At 40.7% G+C, this 24,413-nt stretch overlaps 2 protein-coding genes and 1 long non-coding RNA gene across 12 annotated transcripts in view; 1 reads left to right on the top strand and 2 right to left on the bottom strand.

Moving 5' to 3' along the window:
* The window catches only part of LOC119011052 (5'-AMP-activated protein kinase subunit gamma-2-like), a 28,585-nt gene extending 10,918 nt beyond the window's left edge, over window positions 1–17,667 (bottom strand). Inside the window, exons 1-4 of one of the 2 annotated variants that reach the window (XM_037083838.1) lie at window positions 17,398–17,667; window positions 15,127–15,192; window positions 11,628–11,883; window positions 856–1,082 (exon numbers count right to left, since the gene is read on the bottom strand). In XM_037083838.1, coding sequence (XP_036939733.1) covers window positions 856–1,082; window positions 11,628–11,883; window positions 15,127–15,192; window positions 17,398–17,475 — 627 coding nt within the window. In that variant the 5' untranslated portion in view covers window positions 17,476–17,667. Of the gene's footprint in view, window positions 1–855; window positions 1,083–6,826; window positions 7,488–11,627; window positions 11,884–15,126; window positions 15,193–17,397 lie in introns of those variants that run through there. The other variant, XM_037083839.1, reaches the window with a different exon arrangement.
* LOC119011055 lies at window positions 8,920–11,444 on the top strand. The gene is made up of 2 exons (XR_005072114.1): window positions 8,920–10,066; window positions 11,194–11,444. It is a non-coding gene; the product is annotated as an uncharacterized LOC119011055 (long non-coding RNA).
* Window positions 17,668–20,252: 2,585 nt separating the features above from the next.
* The window catches only part of kmt2cb (lysine (K)-specific methyltransferase 2Cb), an 81,699-nt gene continuing 77,538 nt past the window's right edge, over window positions 20,253–24,413 (bottom strand). For all 9 annotated transcript variants that reach the window (XM_037083832.1, XM_037083833.1, XM_037083830.1 and 6 more), the window contains 6 exons: window positions 24,270–24,412; window positions 23,956–24,130; window positions 23,744–23,860; window positions 23,580–23,653; window positions 22,198–22,306; window positions 20,253–22,098 (listed from right to left, as the gene is read on the bottom strand). In XM_037083832.1, the coding sequence (XP_036939727.1) occupies window positions 22,006–22,098; window positions 22,198–22,306; window positions 23,580–23,653; window positions 23,744–23,860; window positions 23,956–24,130; window positions 24,270–24,412 (711 nt within the window). In that variant the 3' untranslated portion in view covers window positions 20,253–22,005. The remainder of the gene's footprint in view (window positions 22,099–22,197; window positions 22,307–23,579; window positions 23,654–23,743; window positions 23,861–23,955; window positions 24,131–24,269; window position 24,413) is intronic.

A 24,413-nucleotide genomic window follows, 5' to 3' on the forward strand; every position in this document is an offset into this window, starting at 1 on the left:
TCATGTGTCACTTGCAGATCACTTTCTATGCTGTTGCAAACTAAGAAGTAACTAGAGCTGTCAGATAAATGTTATGGAGTAACAAGTATGTTATTTGCCTCTGAGATATGGTCAAGTATAAGTATGAAGTGGCAGAAAATAGAAATGCTCAAGTAAAAGACAAGTGCTTCAAATTCCTACCTAAGTAAATGTACTTACTTTCCGCAATTGGAAACTCAGTTGAGATATCCATTGAAATTAGCTTATGCTACCTAGTTTAGCTGAAATTAAATATCACAAAGGTGGCTTTAAAATGCCTCACACCCAGGTTTTGTGCTGGTAAGTTTGGCCCTGCCAACAGTATCTACAACAACCAACTATGTTAAAAACTGAACATTTAACATTCTCTACTAAAAAAAGCTATCCTAAAATAAGCTAAGATCACTCTCTGGCTCTGAATAATTCACATATATGACCTGGTTGACACTTAAAACGGCATATGTCTCCAAGAGGCAAAAAGTTTGCAGGTCCGGTAAAAGCATCAAGAATTTAATGGATTCTGGAAATTCACATGTAGGTGTCATGCCCAAGAAGAGTTCAGTCATTACTTGTGAACTCACAGCACTCGCTCCTGAAGCTGGAACAGTTGGAACAGCAGAGATGACCTTTGAACTAGTTTTGTATCTTTGATGTGAAAGCTCTCTGTGCCATAAACAGCAGCTCCACCAAACACCATATCTATGTTTAAGTCTTTTGACCAAGTCATAGCCACATGAAGTTATAGTTCAAAGCAATGAGTGAACTGTCCCAAGGCAAACAAATAACAATACTTTTTATTTTTTCTTGAAATGAGAAACAGTTTTCTGTGTGACTCACTTGATGTGAGGTAGAGTAAGATGGCACGGGGCTCGAGGAAGGGATCGGGGGTTTAGCAGAGGGAAGGCTGAGGCGCTGTCCCGTGTCTGGAGGTGTGGAAAGCGAGCGGGATCGGGAGCTCGTCTCCAGGCATTCAGGGCTGGGCCTGGCCGGCTGGGCCTCCTGGGTGAACACAGGTTGGCTGGACGACTGGGTTGGGGTGGTGGGTGGTGTAGAGAGTCCTGAGGCTACAGGGAGATAAAAAAAGAAAACAGATACCACAACTTATCTCTTGTTTCTCTCAAGGCTGTCAATCCACACTCCATTTCCAGTGATGACTGACGTCGTTGACGGGCTCAATGTAGTTGGAGGGGCTGAGGTGCTACAATTGTGACTTCTAGAGATACCATCAATGCTGTCACAAGCTATAACAGAAGGAATGCATATCTGATCCATCAGGCACTGAGGACTATACAAGATACACAGAGATAAAGCCTCAGCCCGGCGGTGACAGACAGAGATGTGTTATTATATACAGTTATTGTATACAGCTATTATAATAACTTGAATAAAATTAGCATGTATTAGCTTTACCAGTCGTCTTAATCCTACATATACACAACTTTAAGTGACCTGCTTGTTACAGCTTCAAAGAAATCACCCTTAAATTCAAACAAACCAAACTGTAGAAACTGTATTTGCTGTGGGGCTGCTGTTTTTGTGGGTTTTTTAAATTCATCCACTGTAAATGAGATGTTCAAAAAAACCCTCCATGATGTTTGAAGGGCAGCAGAACCCCAGCAGATTATGTGATCACATTAGGTCTGGGCAATATATCAATAATATTATCATGATTTGTGCCCACATCCTGCAGCCTCAGTCAGGGTCACTGGCAGCTGCCTCGAAAGAGGCTCATTGTTTCCTTTTGTCTTGGATTTTTTAAAATTGTTTTATATCATGATATATGATGTTAGTTTGCGTGGACCCCAGGAAGAGTTGTTTTTACCTTGGAGACTCTATATCATATAAGATTTTGGATATTGTTACATCATGATATGGTGTTGTCGGCTTTTATGTGCTAAAGGCCCTACATCCCTGTGGTCCGATCACACAGGTGTTTTCACTTAATTTGCCTGCTCAGACCTCATCAGAGGACTCTGGTGGGGATGTCACGTCATTAAAACAGAGCTGCACTGAACTTTAAGTCCAATTACCAAGAAGTGAAAACACCTGTGTTGGCATGCAAGGTCAAATTGTTCTTAATCCCTCCACTAATTTGCCCTCCAGTTTTACACTTGTTTAGTCGCTTGCTTCTTTGTTTAAAAGTTTGTTTTTATCCACACTCTTTGGCGCAGGAAGTAGCGGCTTGAATTCTGTTTGGCATCTGAGAGCTCATCGGTGAGAGCTCCTGTTACGTCTCTGTGGGTTGGACCTCATTACGTTTTTATCGTGACAAACTGCCTGCATGCCTTTACAGTGAAATGTGGATGAGAAACTGTAGAGGCTATAAGCCAAACAATAACAAATAATGACAAAATGTTAAATGTTAAATCAGATAAGTGGAACTGAACTATGAGGTTCCATATTTATTGATAGGTTTACCTTATTTTGACACTTGGTTTTACTGCATATCTTACTATAAACACAAAATTATCCTCTTTTAAATAGTCTTAAAACATGTATCAAGTATTTGATTATCTTTAACCACTAACTCTAGGCTACAATTATCATTCCTGTGGCATATTCGTCAGTAACACTGCAGTGAACTGACAGCTGTTGACATCTGCAACACTCTGTGCCAATGAAAAATCCCATGATGGTGCTCCAAAGCTCAACTCATCTAAATTAGTGGCCTAAAAGCAATCAATACTGAATCAATACAGGAAATAGAAACAAAATGAATCATACAGGGGGTTTCTTTTTCCTCCTCCTGACTCTCCTCCACAATAACTAGGTCGATAAAAACATATGCAGCCGCATTAAACTTAACTCCAGTGTCAACAGTCAGCTGTCTGTGACGCAGCTCCTCCTGCAGCAGTGTCCCGCTGACTGTGTCCGTCACATGACAGCCCCTCACATGCTCTTTCACGTCAGCCGTCACAATCTCACGCAGGGTGACATGCGACACTTGCGCTGCCCCATCTCTGCCTCGCTGACATATTTCTGATGCCAGACAAAGAGCGATACGGGTGATGTGGACTAAACCCCACCATGAGACTTCCAGTTGACTTTCATCTTGTCCACATATCCAACACTGGTATGACACGACTATGTAAATGTCATGTGAGTACACCCACTTGACTCAGTCATATGAAACAAAATGAGACGGCTAATAATTGAACACATGACTGTGAAACGGAGAAGTATCAAGGATCTTCATTCAAAGGTTAAGAAGATGCCCTTACTAATAAAAGAACAAGCACAGATTTATTGATCGATTTTAATTTCCTGTGATGAACTCTTTCTGCTCTATCTAAACATAATCTTGAACAAGAGAACAAAAAAATCAAGTTAGGAGAGATTTTTCTAAAACGAAGCCCCATTTTTCTCTGGTTGTCCCAAGTGCACTCCACACTATCTCCTGACATTTAGTTGGCATGCACCAGCCCTCTTTGGCACAGCCGGCTTCCGCTGTGTGGCCTTCTTATTTTAGCCGCGCTGTTGTGGCACATTCCACAGGAGGAGATAACACCGGGGCCGGGAGCCCTCTCCTCAGCCTGGTGAATGTGGGGCAGCTAGACGCCACCCAGGAAACAGGAAATGGATGAAAACAGTCCAGCTCATTTAACTTTACACACACAACATAACCCTTTGGATAGTCCAAAACCTCCACAAAATACAACTAAAATCAGCAGCGATTATAAGGTAATCTCTCATTAGCCTGATCCTCAGATCAATCTCCATTTCTGTTTTACTTCATGAGGCAATTGCTTGTATTAGAGATGAAATGATAATCAAATTGATCAATTAGTCCAGAGATTAATTTTGATCACTGGCTAATTCTAAGGCAAATTTTCCATGTTTCAGATTCTCAATTGTGAGGATGTAATTAATTTATTTCTACCATGTCAAAGAAGGTTTTTGGGAATTTTTGTTCAGATACAACAAGCAATGTAAAAATCAGGGACAGCATATAAATTCATTTAAAAATGCACACTGTTAGCTCTGATGCTCCGTAGTCATAAGTCTATGTCATCTCATTCACTGTCACTCACAATGTCTCCTCTACGACACTATCTGATTCATTAGCATCACAAGTTATAGCCATCAACTCTGAATATTCTGACTCTGCAAAGTAACTAGTAACTAAACTATCATGTTATTAAACATAGGCTTGCCTGTTAGCTCAGCTGGTAGATTGTGCGTTCCATGTACAGAGGTTCTGTCCTTGCCACAATGGCCCAGGGTGCAAGTCCGACCTTGTGCCAAAGAACAATGCTTGAGTAAATTGTAGGTCCAGTCCATCAAATTTTGCCACTAGGATTACTTTTCACTGCCAATATATATTGGTTCCAAATGTCTGTAGTCAGTCTCCTTGATAACTAATAAATCAGTTTGGTAATTTTGAAACTCTAATGAGCATTTTAAAATAATTTCTTGTTTTTTGAGATCAAGTTCAAAAGATTTTATTTTAAAGAATTTAAAACTGGGAAGACTGAGTCATCATCTTCCAGCAAAAGCTGGAGGAATTGCAAAGCTACAGATTCAATACTGTCGATCATGCAACAAACTGATGTGATATTCTGGGATGAGACTTCTATAGCTCTAAATTCTATACCTGAAATACAAATCTCTTCAAAACCACTGGTTGCTTTACTGGCAGTTATCCTCCTCTGTCCTGATTGGATCTGACTGAGAAGTTGAGCACACATCGTGATGGCAACTTCACAAGGTAGCCAATTACATATGCCCTTAAGAATACCCAGCTTTAGGGCACTCTTTAGCTCAGTTGGTAGAGTCCATGTACAGAGGCTTTGTCCTCGCTGCAGCGGCCCTGGGTTCATGTCCCGGCCTGGGGCCCTTTGCTCCGTGTCACTGCCCCCCTCTATTTCATCCTATTTCCTGTCTAGTCTTCAGCTGTACTATCAATAAAGCCTTCCAAAGGCCAAAAAAAATTGTAAAAAAAAAAAAAGGAATACCAGGCTTTATCTTCTATTTTACTCCGCAATTAACAAAATGAACATCGTGCTATACTGAACTTGTTTGAACTCAAACTATGTGCACATTGGTCTTGATTGTACTGTGCTGATTGCCTTAAAAACCAATAAACAATTAGTTTCAAATTAACATTAGCTGCAGCACTATTTGAATCCTTGAAAATAAATCTTACTTGTAGGCAGTGATTCAAATGTGCAGAGGCAGTAGATTAGCAGAGGCTAATCACAACGGGTTGTTCCACTGCAATTTACTGCATGTTGTGTTAATGTAACACCCATAAAACCAGATCCCATCAGTGTGGGGGCCCCCTGAGGGGTCAACAGGCAGTTTTCAGTCAAGTGGGGGCCACACTGACTCTGGGCAGCAATGTGAGCCTCTCTGGTTGATGTCAGAGCAGTAGTGAGACTGCTTCAGGCCATTCTGCTGCCTTCTCTGGCCAACGGTGGAGTGTTATATTTGCATAGACACACCGGTCAGTGGATTGTAAAGGGATATGCAATACGAAAGTCGGTGCTCTAATTAGCAACAACAGTCTCAAATGAATTTGCTATGTACGTGATGATTCGGCTCGCTGTAACAAAGGGCGTGACGGATCCGCACTTCAGCGATGGCCGGATCTCATAGGTGTGCAAACTGCATCATGGCAAAACATTCAACTGAACAGCCTCTAATTAAACTGACATGGACAAGTGCTGCTAAGAAGAACTGGCAACTAATGACATTTTTCACATAGATGTCAGCTTCTTGAAATAGTGCAGTGAACAGAGTTGCTCCTCCATAGTGTAGAGAGGCTCTGGATCAAAGGACATGCGGTTTGGGCCGAGGTGTCACCATGTTGTATACAGCCTTTACGATGAGCTCTACATCTTCAACAGCCACACAGGAGGGATGTACATATATCAGTGTGACAGGACTCTGCTCCTCTCATCTACTTCACCGAGGTCAGAAAGGCTCTAAATCAGGAGCTGTGAAGTCGGTGCACTTGAACACCACACAGTGCACCACTCACTCATCAGGCATTATGAGCTAATACTTTATGATAAATGCGTTAAGTCTGCATGGTGCTCTGTGCATCCATCTTTTTTGTCATTGTTGAGCACCTGAAGGTATGTTATGTATGGAGACACTGCCCACACGCATTAGGGAATTATCAGCTTCCACTCACGGTGAAATGCTTCCTGTCAATTTTAATAAAGTTTTCAAAATGGAGCAGCTATTCTTAAGTGACTCCCAAAGGATGCAGGACAGAATAACGACACTGAGCTGACACTGTGTCAGATAAAGCTGCTAAAACTCACATTCACATAATGACATGGTTTACTACAAAATAAAAACTAATTCCACTTAAGCTATTCCTTGTGTTTCAGACATTTTATTAAAAAAATCTTCTACTCTTTGCTGAAGATAACAGCTAAATTACTAAAGCATCATGCAGTATGTGTAGTAATTGGTGGTGATAGCTAACCTCTTGCCACAGGTCAGCCCCTCAAAGATACCTTTACCATTTTGGCATGGGTCCTACATGCATTTGTGAAACCAGAGACCGGCCACGTAACCAGCACCTCAACTATACAGGGAACCTAAGGCCATACAGCATTCAGCACCTGAATATATTTAGGCTTAGAACAGAGTCTTACCAAATAAAAATAGATGCCCTCTCTTTGTGGCTTTTGCTATGGAGGAGAATAACTCAAATTTTCAATCCAAAAATATTCATAAAGGGTTACTGGGGGTTAAGGTGAGAACATTTAAAAAAATTGTTCTTGAAAAGGTCTACCACCATGCAATGGCATTCATTAGGATAGTAAAGCGGGTGAAGAGCACAGGGTATTACCAGACAGACACGATGCCTCGGACTGATGCCTCCCTCCTAGCCCATCTTGCTCCTTCCTTTTCTTGCTCCTCCTCAGGCTGCCAAACCTCTTCATGAAGCGCAGTGGGTTGTCGGCTCAAAACCAAACTTGACCATGACCATCCACGTCACGTAAGGAGCGCAGAGATGTCACAAAGCTGTGTCAAGTGAGAGTTACCCCATTTGGTAGCTGAAGAGGCAGTTACTAAATTACTTTGAAAAGTATTTTTCGAAGGATCTGGAGATTTGTTAAGTCTTTGAGGCTGTTTAGCCTGTCTATAGGAGATAGATGGTCCTATTCATTACAAGAGGAAACTTGTCACCTTCAATCTATGGATGAAGAATATATGTTGATGGTCTTCTGGCTTCTCCTGCTGCACAAAAACGTGCTATTCCATGATGCTTAATTCCAGCTACAAGCAGAAAACAAAGCTATCCTTGCACATCCAGGCAAAACAGCATATCCTCCAGTACTGCAGAGCACAAAGTCAGCAGGAGGGCGTGTGCACTATCTGTGTCCCCTCATACATTTGATGGAAGCACGAAAGCGGTAAATTCCACACAGCTTCAGCTGGGAAATGTCTCTCTCGGGAGTGATGCAAATAAGAACTTGGACGGGAGTGCCTTTTTCCCTCCCTCTGGGTCGGTGTCAGTGTTGTAAATTGTCAGGTGCAGCTGTGGGTGGCGTCTCTTTAATATAGCACGCATGTCAGCAGCCTGTAAAAGGAGGCCAGTCTGTGAAGGATACACCAGTGATTGGCTCGGGCTGCACATCTCCCCACCCCTCTCTGCCCTCTCTCAGCACAGGCACATCTGTCTCACTCCGTCTTCACACAATGTAACACAAGATAGAAACTCATTGCTAATTCCTTTGAATTTGCATTTAAAGAGAATGACAAAGATACACATAACTGTTGTAGTTTTGAGCTGCAGCTCTGTCATTCGTATAGTCAGCTGTCTGTAACTTTTGGGGGCCTGACCTTTAAGAGTGCTGAGGCCAGCCCACGTCAGATGACAGCAGGGGGACATCCCATGTTCAGTCAGCTGATCAGAAAGCCTCCATTCAATACCAGCAGCCTCCCCTACCCTAAGCAGATGGCCCACTCACTATCTACTGCTCACATTAGTGACAGCATGTCCAGTACTGATCTCAATTAACATGTTATGCAAGTGTTCCACCACTCAGTGGAACTCAGTGGGTCAATGGCCAATGATGAAATCCGTCACCTCAAATATCCTGTGATGCTCTCTGTGATAAGGTTTTCATCGTCCTCAGAAAAGGAATTCACTTCAGTTTGTGTTGAACGTTGCTAAGGTTTCAGATCCATAAGGATTGTAGACACAGCGGTATATTTTCGTAAGCTCTTTCCTAGCTTAGCTTCCCCACTCTACCTTAAATCATTCTGCCCTTTTAAGGCTGCCGTTTTGTGAATTTGGAGACTCAAAACTGCCTGGTTCCCTTTATTTACTGACAACATACAGCACACAGTAGCAACAGAGAGAGTGAGGAGGGGGGAAAAAACTCTGCATGGTTGTATGAGGAGCTCCTAAGAGTCTGGTCACTTCCAGATAAGGGTATGAAAGTGCTCCAGTTGCCTTCAGCAGTGAAAGACTGACAATGTCCAGGCGATGGGAAAACACGTATTTAGACGAGATGGGAATGAGACAACATTCTGATCATATTTGTAGCAGATATAAACAGAAATGAGAGACAACAACACAGACACTGGGCAAATTATACAACATCTGAAGCCTAGGCATGCAAAAATTCTAAAAAAATGTTTACTAAATGTGAAAAAAATAAAATCAATACTGATACTGATTATGTAGGGGTTGTTAAATCGACAGTTTTTTTCAACATTAGTTTGAGAACTAAGTCAAGACAAGACTTTGCCTTCAGCACACCCTTGTGGTGAAAGTGAGGTGTCTACAAAAACATCCCACTAATAAAAATAGAAAAGATGATGTCCCCACTCAGTCTCTGTATGATACTCCTTTATAAGCATACCTTGTTGATATTATCATTGGCCACCGTTCATGTAAAGCCACATCATTAGTACAGAGAGGATGTAATGACTCAAACCACATCCGACTCAGAAGGCTGAAGCAGATTGGTGTGTTTTCATGTGTTTTACTTTAGTTACCATCAATAACAATCTTGAGAGGAAACTGAGCATGCAGACTCTTGAGGTTTGGCCCTAACAGAACTTTATTCCACCAGCCGCTGCCAAACTGACCCTCCGCGAGGAAACAGAAGAATGGGTGTATGTGCAAGCCAAAAACATATGACTCATCTTTGTGCCGTTTGATGCAGCTTCCAGCGGGGCTGTTTCCGTGTAAAACAGGCTGGTTTTTGTTATGTAATAATTAACTGCTTAACTACACGGAGACATGAGAGCTAAAAAATCTGCCCGCGTCTGTTCTTTATAAAACAAGGCCTTGTTCTGACTAGACTTTCCACTATTTTGTGGACAGCACTATTACCATTATGCCATTAAGGAGTTGAATGTTGACATGGAAAATGTACCATGGCTTCCACCTGTTGGCAGGACTATCATGATCATAAACCTTTAGTTGGTGGTTAATTGGCAAATTTTTGCCTGTAAAGAAAAACTATGCACTACAGCAACGACAAGTATAAGAATTTAAAGGGCAATTTCACCCAAAAGGGAAAATTCAGTAATTATCTGCGCACTCTCATACCTAAGAAAATGCCAATGTTTTGCAGTGCACATAATATTTCTGGAGTTTTACGGCGAAACAGTGATGCAGCGTTTTCCTAAACTGAAGTAGATGGTGGCTTCTTTTATAGCGTAAAAAAAAGCGTAGAAAATGGCTCCATGCTATCCACGCCTCTGGAATCCCTGTGTTCCTAACTTGATTTGAAAAGATGCACATTGAAATCTTTACTGTAGCTGCAAGGCTAAAAGCTTAAGTGTGCACCCCGTCTGAAGTGGGTGCATGAGCTCGACCTTGTGTCAAGCGTGTATATGTTGTCTTTTGAAATCAATTTCTCAGGGCTTCTGGACACTTGGATTCAGCCGGATGAACTGTGTGGAGTCATTTTATGGTTGTTGGGGTATTTTTTTTTTTTTTGTTATTTTTTAAAGGTTTGCAGTGACTCCAGTTGTTCAGGAGAATGCTGCAACACTGTTTCAATATGAAGCTCCAGAAATGTTTTGTGGACTAGAAAATCTCATCCAACTTTCTGCCAGCATGAGGGTGAGTAGATAGTCATTTTTGGGTGAACTTTTCCTTTAATTACACAAAGTGTAAACTACTGGTGGGTAACAGAGATCAAAATAAACATGTCCTCGAGTCAAAACTGGCCTTGTCCTTGTATGATATGGGACAAAACAGTGATGCTGGAATTTATTGTGTCACTTCCACTTGTGATACTTTATCAATACACTGGCGCCATATATCAGTATTTTTATGAAAACCTGCAGACTAAACAGATTTCCCTGCAGATTTGACTTGCCAGACTCACGACGGCATAATTGCTTGTGGTGGTGCTTATCAGATGAATGAGGGTTAACTGAACGGAAGCTACCTTACTTGTGGTGTAGAAGAAGAAACTCAAAGACAACCAAAAAGCCGGCAGTGTGGAGTTACACCGATAAAAAAGACTTTAATGAGGCCACCTTGTCTCCTTCCTTTAAACATGTTAACTCCAGAACTGTTCTGGTTTCTGCCTGTTTAATACTGCAATAATAGCACACATGGAGATGAACAGGTTGAAGTCAGTGTGTGTGTGCGTGTGTGTGTGTGTGTGTGTGTGTGTGTGTGTGTGTGTGTGTGTGTGTTTTAAAGAGGCACTAAGCTAAGCACTTGTTATTGTGGTCAACGTATTGTCATAGTTTTATATCTTGAGTTACTCTGCGATTCCCACGGCCCAAGCAAATCAAGTATTGTGTGTATTCATCCACTACCATTACTGTTGGTGAATATTAGAATTTAAGCTCCTCCGGGTAAACAACTGGTGGTGCTAATTCTCCACTCGCATTCCATTTAACCACAGTATAGCAGAAGGAGGGGGTGCAACAAGATGACTTCAAAAGAGCTACAATTGAACATCAAACTGCGAAAAACTATGTCAGCAGTGTTGGATATATGAAAGTTATGTTCCAATGATATGGCTGTTTTTATACTGGTGACGTGGAATACTGTGGAATGACTGTGGAATGACTGTGGCAGGCTTAAATAACTTTGATCAGACGATTATGTAATAGAGAATGGCCTACCTGTGGCAAGACGAACCTGTAAGTTAATCTGATAAAAAAGCTTTGAGACACGCTGCCTCATGCTAGGCATTTGGAGCCCCAGTCAATTGATTTCTTTTCCTTTAGAAAGTTGCTGACATCAATAAGAATGGAACCTCATCTGCAATTGAGCGTTCGCCTACCTGATGAGGCTCGTGACCGAGTTGGCGTACAGGACGGCACAAAGCAAGATGTGACCTTTTTTATTTTTTTTCATCATTGGGAAATCAAGACTTCCACTTCCTCGTACTCCTGTTTCTATAACTTACAAAATGCTGCCTGACATGTTTTTATGTCAGCTCTCTTACAAGCAAAAGACCTGAACTCAAGAACTTGGATCAGATAGACTCTGTGTGTTGGCTTTGAGTTGCACATACTGTACAACAGGAAACCCAGAATAATCTAAAAGATAACATACTTTCATCTATTGTTCCATACTTCCTTTAACATCATCTTGCACCTGGTTCTTTTGCACAACGTAGCAACAGTAACAGGTGACAGTGCAATGCTTTTTGACTCACCTCTCCTGGTCCTGGAGAAGATTTTCATGCTTGTAGGTGAGGAGTTGGATGAGGAGCGGAAGATACCAGTGAAGCTCAGGCGACGGGGAGACTTGGGTGGAGAGTTCTGGTGAGAGGGGTAGGGAAAAATAGTTTTGGGTGAACCTGAGCTCGTCTTTAGTTGCACAGGAGCAGACAGAGGACCCTGGGGCTGAAGAGATGGGCTCCTCGCAGGCAGTCCTTTGATGGGGCTGGCTGAACGGATGCAGCGTGGTCCCTAAGAGAAAATAAGGAGGCAGTTTTATTGTCATGCACTGCTGTAAATGTGGGGTTTATACTAAGTGTATACTATCGATGTGAAAAAGTCTGTACATAACAAAATCCAAACCAAACGGGCCATACTGAACAAGCAAACAGAGAGAAGAGATTTATTGTGAAATGACGGTCGCTGATTGCACCTTTTAGTGTGAGTTTATAATTTTGGCTACTTCCTCTATTTCACCTTCAGTATGAAAGACTGTTTTGTTTAGTTAGCCACGTTGTAACACTTAATGTCATCTCATAAAAATGCATTATGATAATGCGAGGGCAAAGTGCAGTGAAGCACATGTTCTGTCATGATCCAGCTTGTGAACTGAAATACCAACAATGTGATATAATGTGTGACAGAAACATCTAACTTCGTACAAGATTTTGCTGCAACTTCGCTGTTCATGCTTCCTTCACAATGTTTAGCTCTCTGCATCCCTCTAAGACATAATGTCATGCTGCACGGTGTGTTCACAGGGCGTCACGTGGTGTCACACTCGGTGCAGGTTCATATCAGACTTCCAACACGCCTCCAGACTGAAACCATTTAGCTGCATTTAGCATAACCAAATTTTATGACCACGAGAATGAGTTCAACTTGCAATTATGTCCCTGCTTTTGTTTTGTTTTTTTTTTGTTTTTTTAACTATTATCGAATATCACACCGGGAGAAAGTGAATGTGTATTTGTGGGTGTAAATTACTTATGTTGCAGGGGAGATAAATACGTTTACACATGGACAGGGACAAAATTCAGGTTCCCATAATGTAAATCATAAAATTTTAGGGTGAAGTCTTGGGTTAAGGTTAGGGTATGGTCGACCACACACTTTTAACGTGAAACATATGTAGAGCACAACAGCAGCCTGAAGCATAAAGTGTGCAGGAACAAAAAGTCTGATGGAATTGCAGCATCTGTGCCAGCAGCATTTTGAAGGCAGGAATCTACTAATGAGTCTGCAGAAGCGGCTGAAAAGACATCAGTGTGAAGGAAGAACTGCCATTCACTGAATTCAGGGTTTCACATTGTATTGTTAGGCTCACATAGCACAGCTCTGTGGAGAAAGGTCTGGCTGCACCAATTCTGATTCTGGTATAGGGAAAAAACATTCCGGCTTGTTTGTATTTATATAAAACAATCATAATTGTATTTGGACAGCACTAAACCCAGGATGTGGCGCTGAGGTTAGGGTTAGAGGAACCTGAAATTTTCAATTCAAATAGTGCAGATTGCTAGCTCGTTCGTTACCGTTGTTGTCTCCCATAGCAGTGGGGATTTTGAAAACAGAAACAAGTGGAGAGTGGACGGGAGGGGAACACCACCTGAAATAATCACCCAGTGTCTGGCTTAAACCAACAGCGTACACGTGGTGATTCAATCTATTGAACTGTTAAAAGAGAACCGAGTTCAAGTGAATCCATCTTGTTGCAAAGACGTAGCATGTGACCAGGTCATTGGAGTTATCGCAAAATCATTGAAATGGAAGACAAGTGAAGAGATAAAGGACTCTTATCGTTCTCTCATGACTGACGGCGGCATTGAAGCATCAACCAAAGAATGTGGTTGTCTATGCAGGGATCCCCTATCAGGGGAGGCAGCTGAATGGCCACGCAAATGCATAAGTTATGGTAATGACAGACTCACCTATGGAACATATGTTTTTAATCAGAAAATGAAGACACAATTGTTTTTCAATACAAATAGCTCACTGGATTTTAAGCTTAATACACCCACATACCTTATGTTGCATTTGTAAGTTTTTTTAATTTGGTATCTATGTTTAAAAAGGCAGTTTAACTTAATTACGTTTTCTATTAAAGATTTTCTCCCAAGCCCCCTCCAAAGGCTGACTAGCTGCGGGAAACACCACAGCTATTGCTACAGGCGCTTAACGGTGGCCCAAACATTGCTGTGACAGGGCCATTAAACTACCACCACTGCTGAGGAATTATCCATGTGACAACTACACATCTCTAATATCTTTAAGATGGAATGAATATGAATATGGCGCATTGCTTGGAGATTAGGGTGTGAAAAGGTTCGTCTGGAGCCCCGCTGAACAATAACGATAACATTTTAATTATGACTTTGCATGTTTATAAGTCTGTCTTTGCAAGGTCAATATCATGTAAACAGACTGAGAAATCCTTCTCTATTCGCAGTGCAGATACCAAAACAAAACATGGGAGACGGCAGCCAATCTAGCTGGAGACAGAGAGAGCCTCCTCCCACCACCGACTGCTGCCTGCTCTGGATGTGCCAACAACAAATCTTTTAACCATTTGTGGGCTCCGATACAGCGAAAGCACTATGATCTCCAGCTCGGAGGTTGTATTTACAGAAAACAATAAAATGTAACAGGAGTGTTTTGGTAACATTGTTGGTCGATTAAAGCCTGCATAATAACCAGTCTCATCAAAACAGAAAAGCTGCATAATGATATGAAGTGGAAGAGGTGCCACCACTGCTGTATGGGAACCAAAGTGCACTGATTATAACACTTGAGGCTAAATCACTGCATTTGCAACAATTCAAATCAAAAAGGGGAAGAAGTGTTGTTTTGTCCAGTCTCTTCAGCGAGGCTCTAGGGTGGTGTTTGCTTAAGGCTGGCCCCACTCCATACGCACACTTCTGTCTAAACCAATCCTGTGACAAATCTGAGAGAGTGAGAGCACACACCCATTTTTTTCTGTTTGCCAACAACTCTGTCATTGTGCAAGAGCTTGTTAAGGCAAGTGAATAGCCATCAGGGTTCTGTCTGAATATAAATCATCTCTTTCAAAACACGAGATAATGCAGGTCTTATTATCAGCACTGCAGAAATGTTACCATTGCAAAACTGAAATATGTCTTCTGGGGCATGTGAGGTAATGATCAATGATCACTCCTGTCAAATCAATTAGAGCAGACAGTAGGAAGAGGCCGCTTTCTGTTAGAAAAATCAATTTCCTGTATGCGATCCTGCTATGCCTGGACACAGTGGGCGTAATGTTACTGTAAGCCAGTGAAGGGTTGGCAGAATAGGAGAGAAGGCCTTGAGTAATATTTTGCTCTCCCGAATCCACGTCTAAATATTCAAAGCCAAACAAACAAGAGCCAAAGAGACAAGATAAATCATGTGCTGGAAAGAGCAAACTTGAGAAAACAAACAATTGGCAAGCACATAAAAAATCATGACACCAAAATCATTAAATGAAAATAATCTCTGTACCGTCTGAGCGCCACTTTTGGTTGAGCCACTCGTCTCCACTTGAGGGGAAGTGAATGCACCAAAGTCCTGAAAAGAACAGATACCTGAGTGTCAAGGATAGAGCTAACCTTCAGGAAATACAGCAGAAAAAAAACAAAATGACATGTCATGACAGGCAACAAGAATGCCTTTGTAGACACAACATATTGCTCTAACCATTTCTAACACAAGGACACTGTAGTTTTTCATCGCTTTGAGTAAAAGTGAAAACTTTCTTTTAAGGTTAAACACGTCACTCAAAAAGAAGAAAAACATGTTTTACCACCACACAATCCTCTGCAAGCAAATGCAACACATAGCACACTCCTTCGTATCAGGGGTTGGGTTTTACATTCCACTTTTGAGAGTTGCATCTGCAGAAAGTGAGCTTAATCAAACAGACAGTATGATGTTACCATGCAAACCTGTTGGTATATAATTCACGCAACTGTATTAATGTCTCCTGTGGTGGAAGAGGTGGAAGGCTCCAACACACAGCTAGAGCATTGACCACAAAAACAGTGTTGTATCAGCAAGCTTACTTCCTAATAGGGAAGTGTTTGTTTTTTTCCAAAACTCAAATGACACCTTCGACTGCATTTTTCTTACAACGTTTTCCAACAAAAGACAAATGACTGACTGTTTCACAAAACCTCAAACAGGAAACGCAGATTGCATCCAGTCCATTCACGAATAAGATGCACTAGGAGGATCTGATGGATAAAGTGTGTGTAGTAGGGGTCGACGGATGTGGATTTATCAGGGCTGATACCGATTATTACAAATCAACATGACTGAAAACTGATATTTGGGACCGATATTCATTTGCAGTAAAAATGAAAGTCTTTAATCTCAAATACAATGTACTGTACTTTCCTAGGTACAATTTTGAGGTACTTTACGTGAGTGCTTTTATTTTCTGATTCAGCTGATACATTTAGGTACCAGTTACTTTACAGATTCAGATTATTTGACATTGCATATGAGCCAAACAGCCCGTTTTCAAATTAGCTTATTTTATCTGCAATCCAACAGAAAAATCACTCATGCCGATAATTGGGGAAAATACTTTATATTGGCCCGATAATATGGCTGACAGTGTGCCCCTGGTGTATAGGCTTCTGGAGCAAAATCCCAGGCGCTGATTGTGCAGATTGATGAACAGAGGCGACTTATGAATCAGGCCCTGGCCACAGAATACAAGTTAAATAAACAAAAGTCCCTGTGTAGTAGCCTTCATGAATCATCACTTGCTGCTTTGGAGCAGGTTACTTTCACTGACATGTGACCCATTTTTTTTCTTTACTGTACTTAAAATTACACTATGTTGCTGAAATGAAATAAGAAATTTACAATATTAATGACATAATAATACAAACTCAGAAATATTTGTTTGTTCCTTAACTGAATAAACAAGCTGTTCCTTGAGGAAAATAAGGTCCACAGAAGGCAGTTTGGAGCTAGAGAGGTGACAGGGTCCGCCACAAATAAAAAAAAAAAATGATGATAATAATTTTAAAAAAAAGTAAAACAGTATGCCACTGTGCTGTCCATTAAGCTCAGTTTATTAATTCAGCCATGAAATCCACAAGTTTGTTTATTGTATGAAAAGTCAGTTAAAATGGCATCACCAAAACTACATAGCACACCTTTAACCACTCTCAGTTTGTAGCTGCAATGATTAGTCGATTTACTGATAAGCTAAAAGTTAATCAGCGACCACTGTCATCTGGATATCTCATCCTATATCTTTTGGTTATGTGCTAGGCTTTTTTTTTTCTTCTTCTTCTTCTTCTTTTTTTGTATTCCACTACTGTCTGACAGAGCAATAATGTGTTCTGATTGATCAACAATGAAATAGTCTCCAGTGACAGCCATACACATAACAGGGGAGTTGGCTGCAGTGACACATCACATTAAATGGTTACAGCCTGACATTCCTCATGAGCGTGCTGGAGGCAGTCTAAAATGTATTTCCGACAGTGCAAACAGCCCGCTGTCTGTAGACAAACCCAACACGGACCTATAGAGACGCAACTGACATGTATTTCGTGGCGGACGACTGACGAACTGAGAAGTCGTGATACAGACAGCTGTCACTCACGCGCGCTACGTCAACCAAAATGGCTATTAACGGCTGAAAGTTCGAGCGCTAATTTCACGAAAACTTCACCGAAAAAAAACGGCCAAACGTTTTCATCTTCTCCGTTTTCACAGCAAGAAGCCAAATTAGTTGATACTTCACCGACTCACTGGCATGTTAATCCGCAGACTTCTCCTCTTCTTCTTCTTTGAGCTCTCCTTGCTGGACTCCATCACCGTGCTTCCCATTTTCTTTTTTGTTTTCTTCCTTTGCTCGTCTAACCACAACAAGAAAGAAAAAGGAACAGACGAGAACTGAGAGAAACGAGCGTGTTCGTTAGCAGACTGCTCTATGGCGATTGCAGACCATCAACAACCGCCTCCACCTTCACCTCAGCTGCCCAGTCTGCTTACTACGACAACACTGAGGCGCTGCCTCATCCACCAGGAAGTAGGCTCGGTCGTGAAAAGAGGCAGGGCACGCATCTTCAAATGAGCCTGTGCGCCGACTGTTTACAGGTGTTACGTCGCAGACCGCGCCCCCGCGAAATGTGTGTCCCCGGCCGTGTGTTCGTCTTCGCTGATGCCGGAGCGAAAAAGAAAACGAAAACAGCATCGCTCCGTCGTGTTTTGGACTGCACAGTCCAGCAATCTGACTGCTGTTTCTTCACAAACGAAAATAATAATTCAACCACAAGTTAATGTGTTACATAAGGAAGCGGGACTGCGAATATGCCGCGTTTATTTATTATTTCTTCCCCCTCTCCTAGCTATCTGAAAAGGCAAAATGGAGGGCACACAACCAGGAAGACATGCTTCTGAAGGGGAAAGCCGATTACGACGCAACACCAGTGAGTGTCACATGTGTACAGATGCTTCACCGACAGATGTCAGTACGACTCAGATTTTAAATGGTCTGACTGAAATGCAAATTGTCCCTGCTGTGTACAAATTGGCCAAGGAAATGGAAATGATAATGATATAATAACCCATTGATATAATTACCTAACAGCTCTTGTTAGGCCACAGATTAAGTAGCAAGATGATAGACATAAAAACAAAAATAAACATTAACAGTATACAATTAACTATTACATTTTTATTTATTACTATTTCATGACATTTCATTTGCTGTTGTTCAAGTTGATCTCAATCTAAAATGTACAGCTTCCAGTTAAGAGAAGAAGCAGTGTCTTAAAATTGAATTAAGGAGTCAGTGTAATAGAACCTTGACATCAACTGATGAATCGATTAGTTGTCATCTACCAAATCACTACAATATTTTTGATAATTGGCTTATCACTGGCTGATTCCAGACTGGTCTTTCTTGTTTCTTTACTCCTCTGTGACAGTAAAGTGAATATTTTTGGGTTGTGGTAAAAACAGGACATTTGAGGATGTCATCTTGGTCTAAGGTAAACACTGATTTTTTGTGTTGTCATTTTTGGACAAACAAACAACTATTCAAGAAAATGTATCGCCATCAAAAATAATCCTTAGTTGCAATCCTAAAATCCTAAGTGCAAGGATACTAAAATTGGCCACATGTGACCAATATTTAATGTTATTAGCATTAATAAATTACTGCAATATAAGTATTATGAGACATATAGTGACAAATAAGTTATATAGCCTATTATGTCTATACTAGTTTGAATTATGTTCGAAAGTTACAACATCGTTATAGTAGGTGAGCGTGTGATGTGGTAAAATCACACTGATGTTGTTTTGTGTTCAATCTACACAGTGGTCACTCATATTGCAAAAGCCAAGGGCAGCCATTTTTTTTCATGTCAGATGGGCAATTGTCACAAAAGGCGAGCTCACTGCAATCACAGCCTTAATGTGACAATGAAACTGATGGAATGATGTTGATGATGTTGCTCAAGGGCAGCATCACAAGAGGGCCCAGAACAGAACCTTGAGGAACTCCAGTTTACCTCAGAAGGAGGAGAGGTGGACGTACCTAAGATAAATGTCTTAAGTAGAGTTATTCTTTTAGAAAACCCACTCCAGGCTGAAATAAATGGAGCCCATTGAAGGACCACTGACAAGTCGTTTGTTAGAAATGCAGCCTTAGATTGTGATGCGTTTTAAATGTCCTACCATTGCAGCATCCAGAGGTGTCTACAGGCAGCAGTCAAACTTGCAGGGAGTTTCAGGGACGCTTGATAAACATACGGGTCAAGCACACAGAGCAAACACACTAAATTCAGTTAAATTATACCAAGAATGATCACATATCTTTGTACCTGGCAGTCAGGAGCCCCTATGGAGACTGGAGATGAATCAAGAGAAATACTAAGAAAACAGTCTCATATCAAAATCTCGACCACACTGGACTTCTAAATTCTTTAAATGAAAGAATATGGCCTCCCTGCTCACAACTCAATATCACATTAAAGTCATAGTGTATGAGTAAGTAGTTGGTAGGTTGGTACGTTCTTTTAAACGAGGATAGAGCTGAAACTATGACATGATCAACCAATCAGTTCAGTCAAAATAATGGAAACGGTCAGTCAATTTGTTGTTGTCTTTTTTACTTTTTAAAGACAAAAAGCCCAGACTTAACCAGTTCCAGCTCCTCGAGAGTTAATATTTTGAGATTCTCCCAGTCTCCTACAATAATAAACATAATATTTATGAATTCTTCAGAGAAAACAGTCACTAGAAATGTCAGTTTGACTGCAGACATTTCACTGACCCACAGTTTCAGAGAAAATCGTCATTGGTGGCAGCCCTTAAAAGAACTGGAGCCCCTGATGTATTTGCTTGCATACTTGCCAATAAAGGGCCTCTGTTGAAGATACAGACCTTTCTTAGGCTAATAACTGATATTATAAATTACTTTGCTGATCCCCTCAAGCTTTGCTCAGCTTCTGACTTTCCCAAGTCAAAAATCAGTCAGTCATGCAACAATATTGTGCAACCTGTTTCTATGGAAATTGAGGATTTCTTATGGCTTAATGTCTTTATAGTCGACAATTTAAAAATGTGTAATTATTGATTTCACATACACAAGTGGCTAACATGTAAAATAGTTTATTTTTGTAAATGTTTCTAAATTCAATTCCACAAACTCCAAACCTCATACTCTGTACACTTCAAAAGGCATTTTCAAAAAAAAAAAAAAAGAGGAAAATAAAAGAAAAACAAAAAAAAGAAAACAAAATCTGACTACACGACCAAGAAAATGTAGCACAAACACACTGGCAGGATGATGTAATATCATACAAGAGAAGAAAAATATCCAAGAAACAATTTTGTTACAACCATTCATTGAGAAAATATATACAATTGAGTCTTCGGAAAGTTAAAAAAATACATGCCATATACATTACAAGTTCTAAGACTGTCTCCAAAATTTTACAGTCAACTTGAAATTGTGCACGCAAAAACTCTTCCGTTTCTAAGCATGTGTGACTTGTGAAGTGTCAGTATAAGAAATATTTCTGATTAAGGAGAATGCCATCTCTATCCAAAAAGGTAGAACAACCTACAGCTCCAAGAAAAAATGAGTTCCCCCGTACGATTCTGTCACACACTGGCTCGTCTAACTCACAACATCATTAGACGTTTGCACCTTATTTTAAAAGCAATGTAAAAACGAAAACAGGTAAATACATGTTGGTGTTCCTACGCGTGTTAAAAAGTTAAAAAGTTGTTTTTGGGTTTCAAAACCTAATTCACAGTTCTTTAAAATCAAACCTGATTAACAGCAAACAGATCACACATGATCTCTTACTATTTGAAGAGTCTTTTTTTAAATTCTGTAACTGATAACTCGTTACGTTAGTCAACAAAAATATTTCTTTTTTGAGTGGTCAAAGTATGTGTAAGTCACAAAAACACTACGCTACAATACCTTACTTTTAATACAACAAAAATACTTTGTGAATTATTGTGGTTATATTACAAATTCTGTACAGAATAATCATAATATATACTCTCAAACTGAAATAACGTCCATCTTAAATAAATTTCAATGACAAACAGAACAAAAACGATTTAAAAACACCCAAACATCAAGAAGGTTAAGGTAGTATTTGGTCGGTTATTCCTATAGTTTTCTTTATGTACATTTATACAAAAGTAACAGCATGTCTTCCTCAGTCTTCAAAAACAATAGCAATCTAGCCTCCTTTAACTCAATCTCATCATTTTGAGAATAAAATTCATTCACTCAGTAATAAATACAAAACCTCTCGAATTCCACACAAATCACATGACAGAGACCTATGATAAAACTGACTCATGGAATCAAGTATTTTAAAAGTTTTTCGTGTGTGTGTATGTGTGTTTTTTTTGTTTGTTTTCTTTTTTTTTAGTGCAAGTTAATATTCCCTTCGCAGTATTCGTTGCTGTACATTCCTCATTCAGTGATGTCTACATTTAGTCATACGGTATACATTAACAGTATGAAACAAAAGGGCCTGCCCTTAGTAAGCAATAAGGCCGCACCCTGCACAGTGCTTTCTCATTCGCTGGTGGATTCCGCACCCCATGTACACCAAACACACAGATACATACAGACACACAGACAGACAGAGGCGTCTCATACAACAGAGCCTCCCACATATGGCACAAGTCACATCCTGCTACTGTGTTCCCTTCCTCCACCCGTTTGTTTTCCTTGATCTTGATGAACCAACACGTAAATTAATTTATCTCTCCAAAGGGTCCAGGCCTTCTGCTCACTCATAAAAATGACTTTAGTGTGAAGCCCGTAGAGAGCCCACACTCTATAGCAAGGAATGCATTTAGATTTGTCGTTCCTCCTCAGTTAATCCACTTCCTGCATTCGGGAGCTCCGCAGTGGCAGGCGATCTTGTGCTGACTGTCCACAGTGTCAAACTGGTAGTCGAAACACAGCTGGAAAACAGGGAGGGAAACATCACTTTCTGAGCAGCACACCAGCGATACTGACACTTGTGCATAAGTAAGATGTCTGATCAAAGAACAGATGTCTACCTCCTCTCCTTTGTCAATTCTGCGAATGCAGCTGATGATGATTTTGTAACCCCTTTCAAATGTGACCACCTCAGCGACACAGTTCGGGGCGCAAGAGTGGTTGATATATCTGAAAAACAAAACAAAAGTGAAAAAAAAAAAAAAAAAACATATTTCCTATAACATAACATGCTACACACAACCAGAGTTGTGAATTATATCACACTTTCTGATTAATTAATGTCTTTACTTTTTTAAATGTGAATATTATGTTGTTTTTACTTCAAATCCAGATCCTTTCAGAGGCACCTTAATTCCAAACATGCTTGTAATTAATGGCCACGGGAACAGCGCCAGGCTTTGAGGAAAGGATGCTGGCACAGAAGACGGAATGGGGCACCATTTTGGAAAACAGTATTCTTTTTTTAAATATAAGAACAAGGGCTGATAGGGATCTTTTCAGCCAATTCCTGCAAACAATATTAAGCTTATCATGGCTGATGCTGATAACTGACAATTTCACATTTTTTTATTTTAAAAAGAAATTCATAACCTATAGTTTTGGACTGTGTAGATGCAGTGCTTGGTACATCAGTGAAAGCAATTTAGCTTTGGACTATGGACTCCGTTTTCATCATCAACCAATAGTTGACAATATAAATTTACGATTATCCTGCATCCCCATGAAAAGCAGCATTAGATCTCATTGCAAGTGGTCACTCTAATTGACGGGCTTAAAGGTGTCCACTTGACTGGATCGGATCACTCAGGACGGATAGTAAAACAGTTATGTTTAGATGTTGCTTCAATGTTAAATGTTTGTGTGCAGGCAAACACACTAACATAGTAGATCCACAGTGTGAAACTAGGAAGGAAGTGAAGCAACAGGAACTTGGTGTTTAGAAGTCGAGTCAGCAGCTTTGAATAGCTTTGTCATGTTTAAAAACCTAATCCTTTCTTCTGTTTGTGTTATGCCAAAACATAAAAAACAAACCGCCCTCGTCTTTTATTTTATCTTAACAAAAAAAAAGCCCAAAAAGGACTGACGCATGCAGCAGTTACAAAAAGCAATGCTGGTCATTTGTCAATAACCACAAACAAGCCACCCACTCAAGCATGCAGGGTCTTTGGTGCTGTGTTGGGAGACTGTAACAATGGCAAATCAGAGACACAGTATGTTCTACTTTTAAGACTACATATTTCCTGATTGGCTAATAAGGTGGTAAAACTGTGTGTGAAAGTGAATGGTGTTGTTCAGATGCTTCTACAACTTGCATGATTTAGATATAAAATGCAGCGTTAAAATTCACATCTTATTAAGAACAAAACATTTAATTAAAGAAAGCACAAGTTACGTCTACGTTCTCATTAAATGTCAAACAACCCGTGGAAGCTCACAGTACCTTGCTAGCCCTCCAGTTCGGGTGGCATCAACAACATGTTCGCTGTCAATGCGGAACATGAACACTGCTCGGTTCTGGACGGGAGACAGGAGAACGTACTTACTTTTAGTTTTTAGACAAAAAAAGGATTTCCCACTCAAACAGAATAAAAAACAGATGTTTACCTGAGTTCTGTAGCTCTTCTCCTTTCTGGTGGCAACCTCGTTTCGGAGGATGGTTCCATTGTACTCAATCACCATAGTTTGTTTTTCCATGTCTCTGGCAGCAAACAGACCCAGGCCCTGTGAATACATTACACATGTAGGTATTCATTATGTCCACAGGAAGCAGAATCTAAGAGTGTCAGCCTCACTCAGATAACTACATTAACACTGACCTGGATGCGGGAGCGGGCCAGGTAGACGTTGGCTCTCCACTCACTCTTCATCCAGCGGTACTGCGAGGACCTGGGGTGTACTACTGGAGGCTTGCTATGGGGGGCGCCACCTTCTCCTTGGGCCACATTCTGGTTAGACCTGGCACTGTTGCTGACTACAGCCTGTGGGTGTGGCCTTTATGTTGAGAGAGAAGGAATGAGAATAATTAAAATATTAAAAACAAATCTAATGAATGATGAATAATTAACTGTGTTTTGCTTTGAGAGAACATGCACCCACAAAGATGATTAATGTCAGCTTCACTCAAATTTACCTTATCACCATTGAAGTGTAAGGAGAGCTGGTTCTTGGCTGGGCACGAGCACTGCCGGCTGGATTGAACACAAGAGGCAACTCCACAAGAGGGTTGCGTCCATAACGGAATGAGTACCTGTCACAAGCCTCAACTCCTGGGAGC

The sequence above is a fragment of the Acanthopagrus latus genome, chromosome 21, assembly GCF_904848185.1.
Source record: "Acanthopagrus latus isolate v.2019 chromosome 21, fAcaLat1.1, whole genome shotgun sequence".
Lineage (NCBI taxonomy): Eukaryota > Metazoa > Chordata > Actinopteri > Spariformes > Sparidae > Acanthopagrus > Acanthopagrus latus.